General features: G+C 40.6%; 1 protein-coding gene across 8 annotated transcripts; it reads right to left on the reverse strand.

Annotated features, from left to right (window-relative positions):
• Nucleotides 1-205: 205 nt before the first annotated feature.
• LOC110537642 (BBX high mobility group box domain containing) lies at nucleotides 206-25,165 on the reverse strand. 8 transcript variants are annotated; one of them, XM_036937621.2, is made up of 17 exons: nucleotides 25,012-25,149; nucleotides 22,908-22,989; nucleotides 15,669-15,840; nucleotides 10,976-11,227; nucleotides 10,334-10,535; nucleotides 10,132-10,199; nucleotides 9,079-9,159; nucleotides 8,624-8,704; nucleotides 8,137-8,217; nucleotides 7,938-8,015; nucleotides 6,944-7,766; nucleotides 6,658-6,790; nucleotides 5,699-5,853; nucleotides 5,421-5,510; nucleotides 4,840-5,046; nucleotides 4,497-4,689; nucleotides 206-4,170 (listed from the first exon to the last, which is right to left on the reverse strand). In XM_036937621.2, exons 3-17 carry the CDS (start codon nucleotides 15,825-15,827, stop codon nucleotides 4,095-4,097), a joined length of 2,679 nt encoding a protein of 892 aa, XP_036793516.1. In that variant the 5' UTR covers nucleotides 15,828-15,840; nucleotides 22,908-22,989; nucleotides 25,012-25,149; the 3' UTR covers nucleotides 206-4,094. The 8 variants fall into 8 exon arrangements, with proteins under 8 accessions (XP_036793516.1, XP_090048669.1, XP_021479510.2 ...); XM_090192543.1 differs by having other exon boundaries at nucleotides 206-4,347; XM_021623835.3 differs by having other exon boundaries at nucleotides 7,938-8,018.

Below are 25,165 nucleotides of genomic sequence, written 5' to 3' on the forward strand. Positions count from 1 at the left end.
AGAGAATTGTCACATACATTTATTCGAAACTGCATTAAAGTGTCCATTATGCTAGAGTTCCCCAATGTAGCCAGATCAAACAGTTGGAGCGCCGTGCCGCAACAGAATGCTTATGTTAAACAATTACCAGAGTAACGCAAATGTTAAACAGATTCCAGAAATCACACTTTGATGTCGAAGAAGAGACTGTGGTGAGATGAAAAGGTTTAATATAGGTTACTTTAATAGGTGTTCAAGGAATAATAGTTGCGTCGGCAGACAGTGTTATGACATGACTCAGTGAAAGGGGCTGAGGGCGATGGCTAAGGGATCCCTCACTAAGCAGGGGCTCCAGTAAGGCAAGGCTGCATTGAACAACTGGGCTGTAACAATCAAGTCCATACATGTCATGATACAGTACTATTAACATAAATAAGATTGAGCACACATTATACAAGCTATCAGAGGAAACATACTTAAGATCTGGCGTCATCTCTTCAGAAGAACAAAAGGGAAGCCGTGATCTACATTCCTGTAAAGGGAGAAAGTTTTTTTTTTTTTTTTAAATCTGGGTGCATATTCAGTTTTTCTATTTTTGTAACTAAATGAACAGCTATAAAAAAGAAATTGTAATAAATAAGCTTGAATACAGAGGGTTTGGCAATTGTTCTTTGTAATTGCATGAGTGTCCCTGGTTTCACCCTTTCCTGAAGTGAGAGCCTCATTGAACTGCAGAGAAGAAACAAATAATTCCGTCCGGGGTGACACGGTCCCTTACAAACAAAAAGAAAATCTCTCTCATATATAACTTTAACAGACGTTGGCAGGTAAGTCACAATGACTTACAACTCCACACACCTCCACAGAGTTCCCAGCACAGCAGCTGAATCGTCATGAGGACCATAGGTTGTAACAAACTATTCACCTGTGGAAACAGTCCACCATCGCATACATACACAGTAGAGTCAAGACCTAAATTGAATTAGAAAAATACATGTACAAAATCGATTACATTCAAGAGACAGTACTAGCACAAAAGGATATAGTCTATAGTCATTTCAATAACTAATAATATAGGAATTTTATAGAGGCATTTTCTAAATAGAAAAGGTTGAGGGTGATATATTATGGCTGTTTTTGAAGATGTGTGGGGTTGGTTACCGACTTGATTCTAAAATGCTCAAATTAGATCAAAATACTTCAATGCATAATGTCATAAGATGGACATAAATACCTGTGTAATCTTTTAATTTCACTTAATGATATTACATTTTTAAAGATCATCATGATATCATTTTGGTTTGGATCATAAGGTGCAAATATTGTCTATTAAAAGAGGCATTGAAAAAGGTGCCAGTACAATGTACACCATTCCCACTTGGGGTTTTAGTCTTAGGAAACCCATCAGATATATAGGATTAGTTGTGCTGATATAATACATTTGTTACCTGAAGATCTATACACCAAGAAAATGCAGTGCAACTGCTATGCTAAGCTTAGTTTTCAACAGAATTTTCATTTAAAAGACAACTTTCCCTTTTCTTTGGCAAATGTCTCAAAACCACTAGTTACAAGCATGTACATTGTCGCTCTTTTTGGGGAAGACAATTGCTTCATTTGTGTGAAAGAACAACACTGCTGTCTATCAGTGGAAGAACTGCGTAGTTTACTGCTTGGACGACTTTAGTCACCCTTCAATTTATTTTCTCTTAAACCTGGAAAATATATACAGTATATTTAAGTCTTAAATGTTTGTTTTAAAGCTTTCCTTCAAGCTTGGGAGTTTGAAAGTCCTGATTTAGGTCTGCTTGTTTACAGTCCATTTGCCCGCTTTTAGGGATAAATAAACTAATACAGCATTGCTCGTATCCCTACAAGTCAGTCCAATCCTGACTTGTAAGGATATATTTAATATAGTTTCAATATATTCTACTTTGTGGCATTATAATCCCATGGCTAAAACTAAGTACCACCATTGGACAATAATAGGGTTGAGCTAATAGCCTTTTTAAATAGTTCATGTTGTGCCCTGACGGCACACATCATTCAGACGTAGCCCAGAAATGGCAATGCAGTTGCTTTAAGAACACAAACTCTGGAAACTACAGGTGGAAACTACCCTTCTAGAAGCAGTGCATCTCATCTCAGTGCTCATTTGCTTAACAGGTACAGTAAGCATTGATGCATTATTTTGTGTATGAGCTTTTTTGACAACAGTCTTAATCCAGTAAACTAGGCCTCAGGAAAAGAAAACCGAGGTTGGGAACACAAGATAAAATAAAAAAAATAAAAAAATCTAGTTCAACAGCATCATAATACACTTACGTGAAGGAGAAGAATCTAATATAAAAAGAGCAATAAACTTAAAGAAAAAGCAACAGCGAGAGAAGAAGCATGGCTGAATGTAAGACCTAAGAAAAAGAGCATTGGTCAACTTAGAAACAAAAGAGTCATAATAATATAGCATAATGATAATTTCATGGAGGACATATCATTGGGGACTCTTCAACCTTGGAACTGGCTTGCACTACTTGTGTAAGCCTGAGACAGCTTTTTCCATCTGATTAGCTTACACCCAGTGCAGACGTCAAGAGTCCCCCAACCCTACTACAGCTCACACACTGTAAACAGAAGAATGGACACAAGGATCAGCTATTTGGATATGGAATGGATGCTAGCCTGTTCTACCTCGGTTAGAACATACAAAAAAAACGAAATTTTTAACTAAATAAAAAAAGAAACAAACAAAGCATTAAAAGCAATTGTCTTGTTACTGAAAAACATACGTTCAAAAGCAAAACCTTAATTATTCTCATTGCCTAAGAGTGGACCGTTACTTGGCATAAGAAAATCTCAAAGGCTAGTAGGAAAAACAAAACGAGACCAGGGAAAACACATTGCCCTACTGAGAAAAAGTTACATCTTAAAAGCGCCTCCTACGTTAGTGCAGTGTTCTTTGTTAAAAAACTATCTTAGGAAACTAGTAGCACACATTTGGATTAGCCTTGTAGATGCTACGCAGACTGCGATAAGATCAAGTATTGACACAAAATGCATTTTCATCATTCAAGTATATTCAAACGGATGTAAGATTCATGTGAATGGTTGCGCGGTGGATGGGATGGCAGTGGTTGAGGTACGGCCAACGTCGTAATGAGAGAGTTAAGGCCATGGAGAACCGTCCATACTGTCAGTAACTTTGCTTCTTATCAAATTGAGCCCCACTGTAGGGGACCAACTGCCTGGTAAAACAGGCAGGTTCAGACTTACAACATGCTAACCAAAGGCCTCCCATCTAAGCTTAAACGTTAACTTAAGTTCAAATGCAAGAGCCTCAATGTGTTGAGTTCAAACTGACAATGAAGGTTAAAAAGATCACCGTAGTAGCAGTTGCTAGGCTGGTGGGAAGGCAAGGGATGGAGTAATATGGAATACTTGACCATGGTGTGGAAGGTTAAGAGGTCTGCTTTATCTCTAGACCACACTAAATAGGCAAATCAAAATGAGGGTGCCACATGAAATAAATCACAAAGGACTATCTACCAAGCTGTGTCAATTTGTTCAAGCAGGAAGGTGTGCAGGAAGCCACAAGATTCGACTCATCCCTACATTGAGGTATGCTAGGTGGAGGGGACTTTGCAACAGTGTGTGAAAGGGGGAAGATGTTCTCTTACAAGTGGTCAAGCTGACCGTGTGTAGGTTTCCTTTCTTTTTTTTGAAATGCAATTTTTGTTCGCAAAACTTGACCTTAAAATGGCGTAATATCGGACAAAGATTACACATTAATGTGAACACAACCTGCCTTCCTCAGGGTACTCTAAGTAGGTAGGACCGTACAGGAAGAGGAGGGAGGCGACATCCTACTGCCAAGGGAAGGGTTCAGGAGAATACTTAGAAGGTGAGTGGAAGGGAGGGGGGGGGGGGGGGTTCTTACCCCGCTTTTCCCCTCAGACCAGAGCTCTAGCTAATTCACCACAGAGGGATCCATCCACAAGTCACGTTCCATCTCCTTCCTTCCAGAACAGGATGAGGAGTCGGAGGTTAAAAGTTAAAACGCACACAACACGCAAGCGTCCATTTCGTTTTGCTGGAGGCAGGAGGGTGGCTGATCCACTTCATTGATCAGCGCAGGAGATGAGGACAGGGGTCTGGGCCATTTCCTTCTGGCTGTCGCCAATCACACGCTGGCCTCTGGTACAGGAGGAAGAGAAGTTGGTAAAGGTCAACCAATCAAGGTATGCACCTCTTGTTCTTGGCATTTGTGTTCGGATGTTTTTTTGTCTGCTTAGTGAAGTAGTGTTTTGGCTCCTCCCTTGTACTTGATTGATAATTTAAGGTCATAGATTAGATGTGAAACTCCCTGGTTATCTAAGGACACAAATTCATAGAAAATAAAACATAGCGCATTCACGTTCAAAGCGTACAGAGAAAAATGTAAGTGTTTCAACAAAAGTTGAAAAGGAACAGCTTCCTTGAAGCAAAGGTGAGTCCCTCTTCCTATATTTCTGGCTGCCTACCTGTGAATGTTCTCCATGGCTGCCACCTCGGCAAGGGCAGACAGGCTAAAGAAGGCGGGCAGGACTTCGGGTGCACTGCTTCTATCTGCTTCCTCCTGCTTGGGTGCACTGTAGCACCCTGTTTCGTTGCATAAAGTCTCTCGTTGTAATGGCTTGTCGTCCTGCTCCGGGGTCAGGTCCCTGACTTTGTCCTCTGTGATAAAACGGACCAAAGCAGATGCCATGATGCTTTGTCATTCAAAATGGCCTCTCAAAATGGCATGCACAGCTAATCCCTCATTTGGCGTTTTCCAGCTCACATACAGTATACAGAATAAACTATTGCCTGTTAGGAAAGACTTACCCTCTGCTGGGGACACCCTGCCGTCGGCCGAGCGCACCAGGTGGGTTATTTTGCTCTTCCTAGCCTTCCTCTTCTGGCTGCCCACCGGTATGCTAGCGCTAGTTCCCATGGCCTCTGGGGAAAGCGTGGCGGTGGCACATGGGGCGGGGGTCTGCTTGGCCTTGGCAGCAGAGTCTGACATGGGGGAGTCACTATGCATCGCTATGTCTGAGAGGGGATAACATTTGAAAAGACCCACTCATTTTAGAATTATTGAACCAAAATTCTAACTTGAGATCTGGGCACCTAACTCCAAGATAATTCATGTGTAAATCCTGAATTGACTGCAAAAAATGGATTTGGCCAAGACCCTTTTCTGCTAGATGGCTCACTATTTATTTACTCCTCACTTTGCAGTTTAAAACTTGTTCAACAACTAAAGAGAGAATATTTTACACGTGTCTAAATTCAATGTGAAATAAAAACACTTGGTACTTAAATTGAGTAATGTGTCCATTATCTCCAACTATGTGTAAATACCATGCCAAGAACATTCACAACTGGATTACAATCCACACGCATTACATGATGCTCTAATTCACCTTTGTCCACAGTATTGGGTTTCTCCTTTTTCTGCTTGTACTTGCTAACAATCTTGTGGAATAAAGTCTTTTTCTGAGATGAAGATGGACCTGATATAACAAAAAAAAGATAAACAAAAATAGAAACAAAAGCATTGCATGCCATGTTAAATGGTAACAATGTGGTCAAGTTCCTGAAAGCGAGGAGCGACAGGAGCGGTATGGGATGCGGAGGGATGGCTTCTGTCAAAACATATTGAAATGTTTTTGTGAACATTCCAGTAACATTCTCTGCTTACCCTTGGCAGGTTTTGAAGGTTGTTCCTCCGGTGCGGTGCTAACGTCTGTTTTTTTCTTCTTGGTGACGATGGTGCTTTTCTTGTCGAACGTCAGAGGGCTGTACTGCGGCAGGCTGTTGAACTTCTTCTCAAACTCCTCCTCCAGTTTCCCCAAACTGCAAAGGTATGTTGTTGATTAGATACGGGGTTGGGAACATGCTCAACTCCACTTTCTTCATGAAGGCTTTCATCTTGCGGAAACACGTTGTCATTTGTTTGTCACTGTTGTTTTTAATATTTTGATAGAAATGCCAACACAATATTACCTTTTCAAGTTCCCTCTTGCGTGTGTTTTAAGTGTGCCTTGATCGGATAACTAAGGCCCACTGTTGCTATGTTCCTCGATTGCTGAGCGTTATAAACCGTTTTACGAAGTGGCTTATTATCCATGTCATTCAAGCAGGACATTGACCCATTAAACATTGACCCTTGAAAACCCCTAAAAATATGAATGGGACGAACCAACATTATTGTTAACGCTTATGGAGGTGCCCACATTAATATTTCAAACACGTAGGAGTGCCCATAACCTAACCTGGCCTATTTGCTCTCTTCAGGGATTCCTCAAAGTCGGATGTAAACTTGCACACAGAGGACCCCATTACACCGCAAAGAAAGCAGAGCGAGTTAAATAGACACTGAAAGAATAATGTATTTTCCACATCCAACAATTCACTAATAGTCTATAAACAAAACAGACTTGTGGCGTAAATGCAAAGAGCATCAAGCCACGAACGCACTTAGCCAATCTCCACTGCCATTAGTGCAAACTTGAATCCTTGCATGATGCACGTGCCCCTTGTCAAACGGGCTTATTGTTCGTTCGCTATATTCTGCTCCCACTAGTCATATTTCATTCAGTTTTCAGTGATAAAACCTAGCACTTTTTGGGGTAAAATGTTCTTGGACAGGGAACTCACCCTGGCGCCGTCTCGTCTTTGGATTTTGACTTCTTTAGCTTCTTGGGATTAGTGGGTCCCATCTGTGAGAAAGCCCAGGTCTCGTCAGTCCAGCCCCCTTCATCAGATCCACTTCGAAAAGAGCCTCTTTTGCCTGATTAACACACACAGACATACAAACACAGAGTTTAGAGGAGCCACCTGTAAAATTAAAATTAAAACACAGAAACTTGCTCGGAATGGGTGTAAAACAACAGCATATTGATAGTCATTGTGGAGATTGGGCAGGGGGGTTACTAATACATACCTCTGTCCACGTTGGCCCTCAGTGAGGTCAGCATCCCTTCCGACACCAGGGTCTTGTACAGCGCCCCCTTGCAGCTTCTCTCAGACTTCCTGGAGCCACACCCTTCAGCGTTGGCCTCCGCTTCCCTCTGCTTCTCCTCGACTTTGTGCGGGGGGCTGGGAGGGGCAGTGGGCTTCTCCGTGCCTGCGGGGCTGCTGCCGATGCTGGCCTCCTCAGCCTCTGTCTTGGGGCTTGCTAGATTCGCTGCCGTCTCCACTGTCGATGGCAGCTCTGTGCGACTTCCATCCTCTTTGTCCTCCTCCATCTCATCCTCTTCCTTAGCCTTCAGGGGCCTCTTGGCTTTGGACTTCTTTTTGGGTGAGCTGGGCTCTCTTGGAATGGTAATGACGGCGGTGCTAGCCTTCTTCTTGGGTATATCCTCCTCGGCGTCGCCCCAGGCACCTTTAGCCACTGCCTCGATAGTGTAGAGGAGGCTCTCCAACTCAGACTCAGACGATGGTCGCTTTTTGAGGGTCTTTTTGGGCGAGCCCGGACGAGGGATCTTGTCTTTGTCCACCGCTTTGGGTGGCTCTCTGGCAGTAGCTTCTTGCTTCTTCTTCTTCTTCTTCTTCTTTTTGACGCTGGCCGCTTGGCCGCTGAGCAGCGGGGGACTGGCATTGGTGGGCGTGGAGGAGGAAGAAGTGGAGGAAGATGGGGGAGAGGAAAGAGGAAAATCGGTGATGTTGCCCCCAGTGTCCTCCTTGACCACCGTCTCAGTTTTGATGTGTGGGGCACAGGTATCGTCCTGTGTCTCCATCTTCCCTGCCTCGGAGGCCAAACACATCTATACCAAACACAACAGTGCACATAAATTAACATTTCAGTAGTCACATCATTGTGAAAGTGCTGGAGATAACTATTAGTCATTTCCACTATAGGGCTTTCGAAGATTTTAGTAATATCAAATGGGCTTAAATGGACCCTTAAAGGTTTTGTGATGGAGGGCCTGCAGTACCTCAGCGAGCTGGAAGAGAGCCGACTGGCTACACTGCTTTCCCTCCGGTGCAGTCGACTGGCTTGAATCAGAGGAGATCTGCTTTAATTGATAACAAGAGGATAATTAGACAAAACATCACTTTGCATAGTAAAGACAATACTATAAAGCACATGTAGTTGTGCAGAGTGGCAGACTTGAGACAGTGTAATGACTGTACCTCTGCCAGTTGAAAAAGAGGGGCCTTGACGTTGATCTTGGGTGCGTCAGATTTTCCCTGTTGTGAGGTGCCAGACCACGTCTGGGGGAAAATGGGAAGGGAAAATGGATAAAGATCCTGGGATTATGTACCGGTATGTTCATATTTGTGACTTGTGTATACTAAATATTATGGTAGGTATATACTGAATGCTTTCATTTGTGCCCTCCCTTAAGGCATGCCCACACATTAGGAAGAGCCAATAGTAGAAGTATTGGCAGATTTTAATTTTGTTGATGTGGATTTCAGTAAGCAGGAATGTACCCCACTCGGTTTAAAAACCAACTACTTAATAGCACATTAAAATAGCATGTAGAATGATAAAATGACATACTCATGCAGTATGTAAGCATGCTGAGCAGTTGGCACCTCGCCTATGAACGTTACAGATTAATAACATTGAGCTAAAAGATGTGGTCACAAATAGCCTTTTCCTGAGAATACCCACTTCTGCTTGGTCCCCCCGACTCAAGGGCTTCCCCTTGCCAGCTGTGTCCGTTAAACTGGGCTGAAGCGTGCTGGAGGAGAGCTGGAAAGGGACACAAAATGGAGGGTTGGCTGACCCATTTCAATAGGAATGAGCCTCACTTCCTTTTCCCTATTGCAGCTTGATGTAAAGTCAGTGCAGGATAGGTCACAGAAAAGGCATAGTAGTGCCATCATTTTAGGGAACGTTATGATTGTGGCATATTTGGTGTGTTGGGTATGGTAGGGTTACTTTAAGAGCAAACTGAACCATTTCTATGCAAATAGATAATAAATGTAATGTAGGCTATTTTTTATACATGTATGCATATTGGCATAAAATCAACAAACTTGTGTCAGACTGCGGTTGCCGTGACAGGCCTACTAAATAGTGTTACAAGACGTTCAAGAGAACCATCCCATTCTATGTGGTCTTACCTCAGCAAGTTGGAATAGGGAGGAGTTCTCAGGGTGCTTAGTGACATCTGTGGCTCCAGACTTTGAAGAACTGGATGAAATCTGTGGAGGTTCAATTCACACTTAAATTCACACATTCACCACAAACATTTGAATAATGTGATCTTTGAATTTGCATCTTACAGTGCTTTTCCAACAAATGAGAGAATGACTTAAGTCCTTCAGATATATTTCCACTAAAACAATGATTTCTAGATTAAAGTTGTTGCACAACATGGATAAACTCAGTTTGAGGAGTTGAAAAACCACTAGACCGGGCCTTTATGTTATTTTATAAACCCATAGAACTCTGACGTCCCCTGGTGGTGAATTGCTGCACTACAGCCCAGGACCTATACTGAAAAAAAATATGAATGCAACATGCAACAACTTCATTGATTTTACAGAAATACTGTTCATTTGGGGAAATCAGTCAATTAAATAAATAAATAAATTAGGCCTTAATCTATGGATTTCACATGACTGGGAATACAGATATGCATCTGTTGGTCACAGATACCTTAAAAAGAAATGGGCCTCAGGATCTCGTCACTGTATTTTTGTGCATTCAAATAACCATCGATAAAATGCAATTGTATTTGTTGTCCATAGCTTATGCCTGCCCCCCATGGTGCGGTGGGGTTATGGTATGGTAGAGAAATTAACATTCAATTTGCTGGCAATAGCTCTGGTGGACATTCCTGCAGTCAACATGCCAATTGCACACTTCATCAAAACTTGAGACAAGACATCTGTGGCATTGTATTGTGTGACAAAACTGCACATTTTAGAGTGGCCTTTTATAGTCCCCACTACACCGGTGTAATGATCATGCTGTTTAATCAATTTCTTGATATGCCACACCTGTCAGGTGGATGAATTATCTTGGCAAAGGAGAAAGGCTCACATTCTAGAGAAATAAGCTTTTTGTTCACGTGGAAAATTTCAGGGATCTTTTATATCAGCACATGAAACATGGGACCAACACTTTACATGTTGCATTTATATTTTTGTTCAGTGCAGTATGTGACATACCTCTCTGGCAGTAAGGGCATGCTCCCCAGCCAACAGTAGCATGCTTAGGCCACCCATCTTTGTGGGATCTGGGAAGGCACAAAATGAAGGCAAGGTGGGATTAATCTTTACTAATTTGACATTAATTCAGTGGCTGCTATGCTGAGACATGACATTCATATTTTATAAGCTGTTTTACCCAGAAATGTATCACTTGACGCACCTGCCATGGCGAAATTAAGCTGTGGTGTGCTGTCAGTCTTGGGCACTTTCTTGGCAGTGGCACAGCCCTTAGGGGAGTTGGAAGGGAAAGACCACACTTTTTTGCGTGCGTTGCTGACAGTGTGGCAGGGGCTCTTGACTGGCTTGTTAGTGGTGGGGCACCACTTGTAGCCTGGGTTAGCCTTCATGAAGGCATCCTTGTACTGGAAGACGACACAAAGCCAGAATGGTTATCAGCAAAAGAAAGACACAGCAATTAATACCTACTCTAGCAAAATGCAGAACATACTGAAGAGGTGTTGTCTCAGTATAGTCTTTCAAATTAGTTTGCTTGTGATCCTGTGTTGGAGCGCTTGATCTGCTCATTTGCTTGTCACACCACACAAATCGGTGTTCATTCTCTCTGAACTCTGCCAGTCCATGAGGAAAGATTATCTGAATTTAAAAAGTACTCTCCTCAAATGACAAAATCAAATGGAATGGTCTGTTTAGAGAAACAGAAAGGGGCGAATCCTAACTTAAGTCAAATTTTAACTTAGTCATACATTGATGTAAAAATGACACTTAAATGTAGTTAGGATTCGCCCCCGAAGAGAATAAGAAACATTTGATAGTTCCAGAACAGGGTTTTGGTGGTGCTCACCTCCTTGGCCATGTCCGTGTACTTCTGTTTCTCTTTGGGCTCCAGCACAGCCCACCAGTCAGCCAGGATCTTGGTGGCACCACGGTTGTCCAGCCGAGGGTGCTCCTGCCTCACCAGTGAACGGTGGCGCTTGCAGAAAAGCAGGAAGGCGTTCATGGGTCGGCGGGCCCGCTGCTCTGAAGAGTCCTCCTCCACCTCCATGGGCCCCCCGCATGCCACCTCCGGCCCCCGGCTCTCCCTGACCAGCAATGGCTGTGGACAGATGCATCAGTGATAGATATTTCAATCTTTATTATCTCTACTCCCACCACGATCATCATCATCATAACAATGGTAAGGCTCGATTGTTTCAGTTGATATTTCTTTGGGAATAATTCAAAATGTCCTTTTTGGGTATATCCATTGGAATTCAATCACTTTTTGACAGCATCCCTTTTGATTTTAACCAAACTTTCCATACCCGTTTGCCCATGGAAGAGGTCAGAAAGTGACTTTTTGGACCTAAATGACAAAATATTCAGGAGATAACAATTCTCAAAGTTGACCCATTTTGCATTCCCCACCATACCATGAGACAACCATGTCTTCATCATTTGAAAAGTTAAATGTAAATGATTTAAAAAACCATGTAAACTCAGATTTGTTTCATATTCGTGTATGTTGTAGTTTAGACCCTACTTTACATCATCTGCTCTTGAATACAGGGTGGGTGTCATTTCAAATCATAGAAATAGATTTCATAGAATGGACCTACCCTTCAGACCACTGTAATTTAGTACACCATTGAAATTTAAATTGAATTGACATTTTGACTTCTAATTACTACCACAAAGATGACAACCGGTCCACCCACTGTCAAATGTCAACTTAAAATGGTCATGTCTATTGGATAATCTATATTTCTAGGATTGAGAGTATAATTTAAAACATATATTCCCATGCAAGTCAACATTCTCTGGTGTGGACCTCCATTGATCTTTGCTGTACTAATTTGCGAGTTGAAATGTCAATTTTATTCCCATTTTAGTAAATGTATTAGCCAAAACATAACATCCACACTGTATTCAGGAGCATCTTAAACTAAGGTGGGCACAACACAACCTCAGATCTAAAATAAGGGTCTAAGCTACAACATATGCAAATATGCATCATTATTTTATTGTATTTAGGTATATAAAAAAAAATACAATTTGTTAAACTGTTTTTCAAGAAATTATAAAATAGTATGACAATACTGTTTGTAAGCGTTTAAATTAACTGTTTATTTTTTCCAGTGGTGAAGACATGGATGTCTCATATCATGGTTGAGTATGCAAAATAGGTCAACTTTGAGCACCCTTATCTCTTGAATGTTTTGCCATTCAGCTCCAAAAAGTTACTTTCTGAGCACTTCTACAATGGGCAAAGATTTGGGCAATGGTTTCATTTAAATCAAAATGGGGTGCTGTCAAAAAGCGATTGAATTCAAATGGATTGACCTTTTTTAAATATGACAGAAAATGAAAGTGAATACTTCTAGACTACATACAAACCTAGTTATCAAAAATGGTGATTCAGAAATTAAGTAACTGTTGAAAAAATTAAAAAAGGTAATATTCTGTTAAATCATACACAAATAATTGTTGTTGACATGTCCTATACTCCTTTGTGGCCAAAGCATAAGTTGGAGGGGGGACAAAAAAAAACACTTAAAAGAACCCTACCTCAATCTTGTATTTTAAACAGACCTTTTAAAGATATCACAACCGGCCGTGATTGGGAGTCCCATAGGGCGGCACATGATTGGCCCAGCGTCGTCCGGGTTTGGCCGGTGTAGGCCGTCATTGTAAATAAGAATTTGTTCTTAACTGACTTGCCTAGTTAAATAAAGGTTAAATAATTTTTATAAATAAATAAATAAATAAAGCTCCAATGCAGCCATTTTTATCTCAATATCATTTCTGGATCACAATTAAGTACCTTACTGATTATTATTATTTATTAAAACGAAAATAGCTTCGTAGCAAAGACCAATTTCTCAAGCAAGAATTTTGCTAGGACTGTCTGAATAGGGGGGGGGGGGGTTACTGGGGTCACTGTTATTTGAACTTAAATCTTGTTTTAATATGGTTGAAACTATTGCTTTTAAAATATATTTTTCAAAAGAAACATTGAACATCTTATAGTCAAATCATAGTGTAAAAGCAGTTGAGCTAGTTCTACTCTTTTTGGTGATTTGTCTGGTGTTGTGTGGTGGAAAGCTGAGCGGGTCAACCACATCAACCCTGTTATCCATAGATAGACATGCTAGAAGAAATGTACTAACAATTACATTCTTGTCCCTCCCTGTTGCAAAGAACAAGCTTCCATTCCCCCAGTCACAAGGGGCTTCATGGATGATTTAAGATGAAATCGTCAGCCCTGTTACTTTATTTGTCATTTAATATACAAATCTTTTTATTTAACCTCTTGAGATGGGAAAACATGTTTTTTTATTAAGTTCAACATGTGCTCTTTATGACAGAATGTAGAAATCAGGTGAAATAAAACTTTTTTCACCAAGTTACACTACTCAAAAGGCCCCTAAATTGGTGGAACAACCCATTTACTATACACAGTGTACAAAACGTTAGGAACACCTTCCTAATATTGCGTTGCACCCTCTTTTGCCCTCAGAACAGGCTAAATTCGTCGGGACATGAACTTTACAAAGTGTCAAGCGTTCCACAGGGATGCTGGCCCACGATGACTCCAATGCTTTCCACAGTTGTGTCAAGTTGGCTGGATGTCCTTTGGGTGGTGGACCATTCTTAATACACACAAGAAACTGTTGAGCGTGAAAAACCCAGCAGCGTTGCAGTTCTTGACAGACTCAAACCGATGCGCCTGGCACCTACTACCATACCTCGTTGAAAAACACTTAAATATTTTGTCTAGCCCATTCACCCTCTGAATGGCACACATACACAATCCATGTCTCAAGTCTTAAAACTCCTTTAACCTGTCCCCTCCCCTTAATCTACACAGATTGAAAATGGATCAAAAATGGATCATAGCTTTTACCTGGATTCACCTGGTCAGTCTGTCATGGACCTTAATGTCCTTAATGTTTTGTATACTCAGTGTATATCAAATTGAATGGGAATTAATCAGCAATTCCCAATTAAGAATTGACCCCTAACCCAGAAACAAATTGTTTTAACATGATCAGAAACAATGAGTGACTTCAAATCCAATGGCTGCAGCAGCCTCACACATCCTTTCAGACCAGCACTGTCTGTCTGACCCCATATCCAGCCATGGAGAGATATTTCATAGAGGGGGTTAAGTACTGAGGCTGGTGGTTCTATACCGGAGTCAAAGGTCACTGCATCATTTACAGTGAACTACATGTATCATGGAGAAATAGTCAAGTGGGACTACGCCAAGAGACTAAAGACTGGAAGTCCAGGGTCATGTTCAGTAGGTCTGAAATAGAGGTCGACCGATTATGATTTTTCAACGCCGATACCGATTATTGGAGGACCAAAATATATTAATTAATATAATAAATCAATAAAATCAATTTAGCCTCAAGTAAATAATGAAACATGTTCAATTTGGTTTGAATAATGCAAAAACAAAGTGTTGGAGAAGAAAGTAAAAGTGCAATATGTGCTATGTAAGAAAGCTAACGTTTCAGTTCCTTGCTCAGAACATGAGAACATATGAAAGCTGGTGGTTCCTTTTAACATGAGTCTTCAATATTCCCAGGTAAGAAGTTTTAGGTTGTAGTTATTATAGGAATTATAGGACTATTTCCCTCTATACCATTTGTATTTCATTAACCTTTGACTATTGGATGTTCTTATAGGCACTTTAGAATTGCCAGTGTCACAGTGTAGCTTCCGTCCCTCTCCTCGCTCCTCCCTGGGCTCGAACCAGCAACACAACGACAACAGCCACCATCGAAGCAGCGTTACCCATGCAGAGCAAGGGGAACAACTACTAGAAGGCTCAGAGCGAGTGACGTTTGAAACGCTATTAGCGCGCGCTAACTAGCTAGCCATTTCACTTTGGTTACACCAGGCTCATCTCGGGAGTTGATGGGCTTGAAGTCATAAACAGCGCAATGCTTGACGCACAACGAAGAGCTGCTGGCAAAGCGCACGAAAGTGCTGTTTGAATGAATGTTTATGCGCCTGCTTCTCCCTACCACCGCTCAGTCAGATACGTGTATGCTCAGTCAGATTATATGCAACGCAGGACACGCTAGATAATATCTAGTAATATCATCAACCATGTGTAGTTAACTAGTGATTATGATTGATTGGTTTTTATAAGATACGTTTAATGCTAGCTAGCAACTTACCTTACTGCATTAGCGTAACAGGCAGTCTCCTTGTGGAGTGCAACGAGAGAGAGAGGCTGGTCGTTATTGCGTTGGACGAGTTAACTGTAAGGTTGCAAGATTGGATACCCCGAGCTGACAAGGTGAAAATCTGTCGTTCTGCCCCTGAACAAGGCCACCGTTCCTAGGCAGTCTTTGAAAATAAGAATGTGTTCTTAACTGACTTGCCTAGTTAAATAAAGGTATTAATAATAATAATAATAATAATAATAATAATAATAATATTAGTCTGAAACTATCTGTACTTGACCAATAACAAATGTTTTTATCATTTCAAAACGTGCCTACTGAATGCACCCCAGATCTGCAAAAGAAGACGCTAACCTTCTCCAGTTCTTCTTCGTCCTCCTCCTCTTCCTCCTCCGAGAAGTCCAGGGCCTTCTTGGAGAGTAGCGGGTGCCATTGTAGACACTTGCGCTTGGGCCGCTTGCCGCTCACCTCCACCTCCACAGGAGGCTCCTTACCCCTTCCTCCACCTTTCATGGCGCTGCCAAGCCTGGAGGGGGGAGAAAGATAGTCAGAGTTCACTCACAACTTATTGTGGCATAGGATCAAGTTCCATTTAGACACTGATCTTGGGTCAGTTTTCCCCAATAATGCTTAAAGCATCTGCGAAACAGCGTCACTGGCCACTCCACCACAGTTATTGGTTTTGTTGCTGAGCTGAGCATCACGCAACATGCTAAAAAAATAAAAGGTGCAATACATACTGTGCTCTATCGCCCGTGCAACAGTATTTGTTGTTTACAGTAACTTCTTTGTTGTTGTAATATCACAAATGGACACGCAGTTTCACCAATATGGATTGTCGCTTTAAGGTTAGGATTGGGGGAGGGGTAGCAGATGCCAGATCTTTACCTAGGGGAAATTCATGTCTGAGCATTTGGTGTTGGGTTTTGTTGAGCGCACTGATCAATGACTTTGTAAGTAGCACTATACAAATACATTGGATTGATTAATTGACTGAATTCTTTAGTCTCTTGAGCAACTGCTGGTGTTGGCCATAGTAGTAACAGAGACTAAAGGTTAAAGGTCATGAAAAAGTGATCCCTTTAATTAGACACCCTGACGAGGGCTCAAACGCTGGTCCCTGTGACTGTCCTTCCAAAACCAATATATTATACCAAAAGGCCAAAATCGCTTGGTAAGGTCACTCGGTTTTGTACTAAGATACAGAATTAGCAGTAAATTGTGGCTGCCATTTCAAAAGCACTTTGAGACTGAACACCAGACTGCCCATGTCTCTAATTGGCTGATGGCATCATCACTGTGGCCAGGGTGTGGTCAATGGAGTGCACAATTCTATGTGTAGATATACGCTTGCAGAATAGTTTTGACTTCTTGCGTGTGTGGTGCAATGCCATCTAGCAAATGCTTTTATCCAAAGCAACTTAGTCATGTGGGCATACATTTTACATATGGGTTGTTGTGAAATTGTTAGGTATTACCGCATGGTCGGAACTAGAAGCACAAGCATTTCGCTACTCGCATTAACATCTGCTAACCATGTGTATGTGACCAATAAAATTTGATTTGACAACCATTAGATTCTACACTTCTATACTTGGGTATAGCAAGAAAACCTCAAATCTGACAAAAGACGACAAGTCTGTGTTTTAGGGCAGGTTGTAATACCACAGCATTTGATCAGATTAACTCACATCTGTGTGTATTTACTCTACTGTAAAGGGTATGCAGTATCTATCCTTCAATTTCTGTAAATGAACTACTGTATTCAATACTTAGGAAAAATACATGTAATTGATAGCTGGGTCCAATGCATTTCTAATATTTTTTCACTGCCCTCAAATATTTTATTCATAGAAAAATATATATTTTGTTAAAGGTCCAAAAGTATTTGGACAGTGACATGTTTGGCTTTGTATTCCAGCACTTTGGATTTGAAACACTACAACGACTGAGGTTTAAGGTGCAGACTCTCAGTTGTGGAAAAAGTACCCAATTGTCATACTTGAGTAAAAGTAAAAGATAACTTAATAGACAATGACTCAAGTAAAAGTCACCCTGTAAAATTCTATTTGAGTAAAAGTCTAAAAGTATTTGGTTTGAAATATACTTAAGTATCAAAAGTATAAATCATTTCAAATTCTTTATATTAAGCAAACCAGATGGCATAATTTTCATATTTTAATTTATGGATAACCAGGGGCACGCTCCAACACTCATTTACAAACAAAGCATGTGTTTAGTGAGTCATCAGTGCAGAGGCATTATGGATGATCTCTTGATAAGTGTGTGAATTTGATCAATTTCCTGTCCTGCTAAGCTTTCAAAATGTAACAAGTACTTTTGGGTGTCAGGGAAAATGTATGGAGTAAAAAGTATATACATATTCTTTAGGAATGTAGTGAAGTAAAAGTTGTCAAAAATACAAATAGTAAAGTACAGATGTCTCCAAAACTGACTTAAGTAGTACTTTAAAGTATTTTTTTAAGCACTTTACACCACTGCAGACTCAGCTTTAAATTTGAGGGTATTTTCATCCACATCAGGTGAACTGTTTAGAAATTACAGCACTTTTTGTACATACTGTAGTTCTCGCCCCCACCCCCATTTCAGGGAAACAAATGTATTTGTTTCAAATCCAAAGTGCTGGAGTACAGAGCCAAAAACATAACACGTGTCACTGTCCAAATACTTACGGTGACCGTATTACCACCACAACAACGGTCACGAGTATGGCAGTCTAATTCGATGTGACCGTTTAGTCACGGTATTTAGGCTTCTCCAAGCTCTGATGTGGCTGACGTCATTAGTAGCCTACCAAACTTGCTAATTACCTGGTACTCAGCACTCTATTGTCTCTCAAATCACCCTGATATCAATGCAAACGTAATCAAAAATCTAACCAAACACTTCATAAGAGCCCATGAGCTCATGTTGGGCAACATTTCTATAGGCCAGTGATTCTCAATTCTGGTCCTGGCTACCCAAAGGGGTACACATTTTTGCTTTTGCCCTAGCACTTCACAGCTGATTTAAAATGCTGATTAAAATGATCAACTCAAACTTTGTCTTGAATAAGGTAGTGCTAGGGCAAAAACAAAAATGTGCACCCCTTTTGGGTCCCCAGGACCAGGATTCAGAACCACTGCCATAGACTATGCAATTGCGTTAGAAAACAGTGATGGGCCTCTATTAAAAAGAGGATCCCATCAGCTTTCTATAGGCTAGGCCTACTATATTTATTTCTCAACCTTCCTAATATTAAGCACATTGCTTCTCTTGAAAAGAGGAGTATAGTCTAACTGGCTGGCATGGAAATAAATCACGGGGAAAAGCGTCCTCCATTCGCTATTTAAGTTATTCTACAATGTAGAAAATAGTAAAACATTTAGAAAAACCCTGGTTTTACTAGGTGTGTCAACTTTTGACTGGTTAAATACACACACATACATATATTAGATAGAGACTCTCTTTATACCTTACTTTTTATTTGCTGTTAGTCAGCACCTCTACACTAAATAATTATATCTGGGTGTGCGCCAACTCATGCTTTTGATGATGTCATCGGGTAGAACTTTTAAGCTTAATATTTTTTTTGAAATGCACTGTTTTCACATATGTAGACACTGGTATTGTACTGGAAATGATGAAAATGAGGTTGAAAAGTGGTGGAATTGCCCTTATTCAAATACCTATCACACTATACATTTAGCAATTACAGGATGTATTTCAAACTTCATGTGCAGTAAAAAAGCTTTCGTATGACTTAAATCATTTTATCAATAGCAGTGGGAAAAATGGTTGCTTTTGATAAGGAGACCAAAGACGTCAAGAATGATGAGCATAAATAAAAGGACAGCACTTCTAATAGCTCATTTGCAGGATAACTCTTCTTTCATATTGATTTAGAGATTTAAATGTGGCACTGACTTGTTCTTGGATTGCGGCTTCAGAATTGTCTCAATTAAGAGTTTGGTGTTCGACTCGCTGGGCTATGCACGTGCGGTTACAAACCTGGCTTGCGTTAGCGGCAGGTACAATATCAATATCCACCTTCCTAAAAATGGATGAAGCCCATTGGAATGTGAATCTGAAGCTGGCTAGCTTTTAAAAAATTTAAAAAAAAAAAATCCTGAATAGATCTAGCTAGCATCGGAGTATACACCTCAGGACTTTGATAGATACTTGCCTCTAAGTTCCTTAATAGGAGCAATCCACAGTTGAAACAATAAGAGAGCAGGCTTCCCACCAGTCTTTCCCACCAGTCTTTCAGTAAAAAGCTGAGGGACTGGGTGGGAGAAATGTAACCACTCAAATGCATGGATAGAGATAGATGCATTGACCAACGATCCATATCAACATGGATGGTCAGTCCATTTTGAGGCTTTACAGGGTTTGTTCACATTTACTTTGTTTACAAACATTGGCGTAAAACATGCTTATATTTTGGGTTCTGATGGGGGAAGACAGTTTAACTCCCATGAGGCATTTGTTATTTTCTTCAAGAATCAATTGGTACATATCATTAATTAAAAGTCCAAAAACGAATGTAGCAACTGCAGATTGCCCCATTAATCCACCATATAACATCTTGATAAATTTCTCATATCTGTGGAGTAACAAAGTGATAAAATAAACAAAAAGACATTTGTCTTTTAACAACAATGATTAGAGTGCTAGTATATCACAAATCTTCATGTGCAATGTTATCCCTCATTACTACTATAATTGACATCTTGTGCTATTTGCATGTGGAAATGTTACATGTACAGTCCCTTCAAAAAGTATTCACACTCCTTAACTTTCTCCACATGAAATGTTTTCATTATGTTACAGCCTTTTTGTTGTGTTTTGTGTTAAAGTGTAATTATGTTTTTATTTTTTGGGACAAATTAATTAAATGAAAAGCAGAAAAGTATTGAGCCAATAATTATTCAACCCCTTTGTTATGGCAAGCCCAAATATACTTAACAAAAACATTAAATGCAACAATTTCAAAGATTTTACTTACAGTTCATATAAGAATCAGTTAATTGAAATAAATTCATTAGACCCTAATCTATGGATTTCACATGACTGGGAATACAGATATGCATCTGTTGGTCAACAGATACCTTATAAAAGTAGGGGCGTGGATCAGAAAACCAGTCAGTATCTGGTGTGACCACGATTTGTCTCATGCAGCGCGACATCTCCTTTACATAGAGTTGATCAGGCCGTTGATTGTGGCCTGTGGAATGTTGTACCACTCCTCTTCAATGGCTGTGCGGAGTTGCGGGAACTGGAACACACTGTCGTACACGTCGATCCAGAGCATACCAAACATGCTCAATGGGTGACATGTCTGGTGAGTATGCAGGCCATGGAAGAACTGGGGCACTTTCAGCTTCTAGGAATTATGTACTAGGAATTATGTACAGATCCTTGTGAAATGGGGCCGTGCATTATCATGCTGAAACATGAGGTGATGGTGGCGGATGAATGGCACGGCAATGGGCCTCAGGATCTCGTCACAGTATTTCTATGCATTAAAATTGCCATCAATAAAATGCCATTGTGTTCGTTGTTTGTCTGCCAGTACCATAACCCCACCATGGGGCACTCTGTTCACAACGGTGACTGTTGTTTAATGATCATGCTGTTTAATCAGCTTCTTAATATGCTATGCCTGTCTGGTGGATGGATTATCTTGACAAAGGAGAAATGCTTACTAACAGGGATGTAAACAAATTTGTGCACAAAATTCAAAAGAAATAAGCTTTTGGGGAATATGGGACATTTTGGGGATCTTTTTTTTTCAGTTCATGAAACATGGGACCAACACTTTACATGTTGTGACTATATTTTTGTTCAGTGTAAGTTCAGAAGTAAAAGTGTGCAATAATAGTGTTTACCATTTTTTTTCAAATGGCTACCCCATACATACTATCATTTGTAAGGTCCCTCAGTCGAGCAGTGAATTTCACGCACAGATTCAACCAAAGACCAGGGGGGTTTTCCATTGGCTCACAAAGAAGGGCACCTACTGGTAGATGGGTAAAAAATAATAATAATTTGACATTGAATAACCCTGGTGTAGTTATTAATTACACTTTGGATGGTGTATAAATTCCCCCAGTCACTACAAAGATACAGGCGTCCTTCCTATTTGCAATAAGGCACTAAAGTAATACTGCAAACACTGTTGCAAAGAAATCAACTTTTTTGCCTTGAGTGGCACAGCAGTCTAAGGCACTGCATCTCAATGCTAGAGGCGTCACTACAGACCCTGGTTCAATTCCAGGCTGTATCACACCCAGCCGTGATTGGGCGGGTGTGATAGGGCGGCGCACAATTGGCCTAGCATTGTCCGGGTTATGGTTTGGCTGGGGTAGGCCGTCATTGTAAATAAAGATTTGTTCTTAACTGACTTACCTAGTTAAATCAAGGTAATAAATAAAAAACAGTTTGGGGCAAATCCAACAACACATCACTGAGTACCACTTCATATTTTGAAGCATGGTGGTGGCTGCATCATGTTATGAGTACGATTGTCATCAGCAAGGACTAGGTCTATTTTTTATTTTTTTTAGAATAAAAAGAAAACCGAGCTAAGCACAGGCAAAATCCTAACGGAAAACCTTGTTCAGTCTGCTTTCCAATAGACACTGGGAGACAAATTCACCTTTGAGCAGGACAATAACCTAAAACACAAGCCCAAATACACACTGTAGTTGCTTACCAAGACAACATTAAATGTGCCTGAGTGGCCTAGTTACAGCTTTGACTTAAAATCGACTGTCTAACCATAATCAACATGACATTTTTTTGTTTTATATAATAATGGGCAAATATTGTACAATTGCGGTGTGCAAAGCATTTGAGTATTTTGTGTAGATCGTTGACCCACAAAAAAGGTCCCACTTTGTACCAACAAAATGTGAAAAAGGTAAAGGGGTGTGGATACTTTTTGAAGGCATTGCATAACCTTTAACTTTGTTCAAACTGGTTTGCAGTCTCTTTTACGCAGTGAACATCTGAATCTTTGCATACTATTAAAGCGTCAACTACAAATCATGTACTAGAATTGGGCACTGAGTTTTTCCTTACCATGTGACCTAACAAGGGCCCTGCGTTTTTCCTGGTCAGGTTGGTCGAGACAAGCTCAGAGCCCTATGAGGGTTGTGCTATGGGGGAGGCATGCATAGTGTGCATACACACCTGAGACCGAGTCACACTGTTTCACCATTGTTGAATCAGCTCGTTAGTGTGCAGGTTATGCAACCACAGGATTGTAGGAATTACTCTTAAATAAAGTAATTGTGTAATTTGGAAACATAAATCATCTTAATTAGAAGGCTATATCTCAATGACACTGCGCAATTATTGACATAACCATAGAAATGATTATTGTGCTTACACTCAAATCAGGTATAACAATCAATTATGTAATATTAATATGATGAGACACAGGCTATATTGTTAATATGAGGGTATAATAACATGAGGCATTATGGCATATCAATGAGTGGATACCATGGGCAATTGACAAATAGGTAAACAAAAGAGAAGAAACCTTGACCTGGAGGATATGGGATGGATTGCAGGCATACTTACTTAGGCACAGACTATGGAAAAGCTGTATCTGAAAGATGAAGATGAATCTGTCAGTCAGGCTTTGTCATGCGATGATGATGACCTATAAAATACAAGACACTGCTCTCAGTCAAGCGATACATTTGCAATGCTTGGTTAACGCACCAAAGAACCACAGAGGCTAGGATTCTAGTTTTATTCTTCAATAGCCATAGTAAACATGTTTATTAATCATCACTGTGACAATAACTTAAAACGGGTGTGTAGTCTAGTCCTCAATATGTGATTAGGCTTCGAACTATTGTGGGACATTATTTGTTGTTGTTGAAACACGGTGTCGATTCCAAATCTGTGCAGTCCATCGTACATGGGCTCTTTTCAGAAACCCAGGAACGTAGACAATAGAGCAGTTAACGCTCAGTACATAATAAAATACGCAATATCAGGTAAATACAGTTCAGTCGAAAAGATTGGCTATACCTTACTATTGTAGCGGTTATTTTCTGGTAAGACCGGTGCTGACTGTAAACCCGATTAGGCTGTCAATGAATCAATAAAGTGAACCCACCGTAAACATTACATGAGCAACATTGTTCATAAATTAGTATAAACTAATATTTTGTTTACCTAACCCAAAGTCCTTAGTATGAAGCTCACATTAGCATCTATGCAAAATGTCGATCTAGGGTCTGAAAGGATAGACAAGCGAATGAGAGTCCATCTTGCTTTGGGGAAAATGAAGTATAAATCTCACTCCTGTCAAACTCGTATGCATTCATTGACAAAGGTATTCCACATGGACAAATCGGCACCTTTCATTACTTAAACTAGGGATTTTCCGTCCAGATATTTGCGGCAATACGTTTAATTGGCATCATAGTCACCATTTCCTACCAGTTACTAGGAATAAAAGTAGCTTGTTAGCTTGCTAGCTCTCACTCAAATTGCTCCAGCCCGCCTGCTGAACGTGTCGTATGCAAAACATGCAATGGTTCCAAAAGGCCACGAGCGACTACAAGTGACAAACATCCATGGAATTGTAACCAAACTTCACTAATTTGATTGTTTTCACGCAATCGAACGCTGCCATCATCCGTTTAGTAACAATGTAGCCGTGCATTTCATAGGGGTAGTGCTCCCGTTTCTCAGAGGAATGCAAATACTCTCGCTTTACCATGTCGTACATGTTGTCTCAGTCTTTTGCATGGTCGTTTTTTACCGAACAATGACTTAAAATGTACACCAAACGGCTTTGAGGGATGGAATTTACGATTATAACAACACGTTTATAAATGAAAGCCCATTGAAGACATTAAATAATTCACGAAAAACAAAAAAGCACCACGCTGACCACTTCGAGAGCGGCGATACACTGATACAAACCTCACACTGGATGACTGAGTGGTTTAGGTGAAAACGACACTGTGATTTTGATAAGGGCTAAAATACCAACAAGTTCTCTGTCATGACGGCATATAGCCTAGACTACATATTCAAACATACCTCTGATACCCAGCTCGAATGCCAGGGCCCTCTCATCCCCAGCTGCGTCCACCTTAAAACTTATTGACACATAACAGTTCGGCACTGGCTGTACAATAACACAAATATGAACTCTCTTCACCGGATGAACGCTACAGAGCAACACAACAATCGGAAATCACCAAACTAAATATGAAAATTCACGAATTATATCGAAATCAGATAAATGATCAGTTACATTAGGTCGCAGTGGCGTACTTTCGTTTTCCTCGAACAAATTTTGCATCTTCTCTAATCTACCCTCCCCCGTTCGAACTGTTCTAGGGCTATGGTCTTGTAAAGCCTTGTGCAGTATGATGTCTATAGCCAAGCACTGACTGGCCTAGCCGTGTCATCACCCATTCAGATTCTGGCCTTACAACACACATATTTTAAACAAACTTTCTCTATGCAACGTGCTTGAAAACGTCACTGAAAAGATGTGACTAGCGAGAGAAAAAAACACTGTTTCTAAGCAGAAAGTCACTGCCTGTGTCTCAGTCGTGTGTGACTACTTAATATAGCTTCCTGGGTGTTGCGTTACAGTGAGGGATCGGAGTGTTTGGAAAATAAAGTGTAACAGTCAAAGTATTCCAGCACTCACCTGCAACAGGCCACCCAGAATGTAAAGGTAACTAAAGCGTGGTGCTCCAACTGAGCCGTTGTCAACCTCATTCACCCTCGCTTAGTGTTCTTCTCTGACCAGAACCGTTTTTACAACATACAGAGAGTACTGTACATACAGAGTGAAAATAGCC

Source organism: Oncorhynchus mykiss, chromosome 12 (genome assembly GCF_057628025.1).
Source record: "Oncorhynchus mykiss isolate SJ-2025 chromosome 12, ASM5762802v1, whole genome shotgun sequence".
Taxonomy (NCBI): Eukaryota; Metazoa; Chordata; class Actinopteri; order Salmoniformes; family Salmonidae; genus Oncorhynchus; species Oncorhynchus mykiss.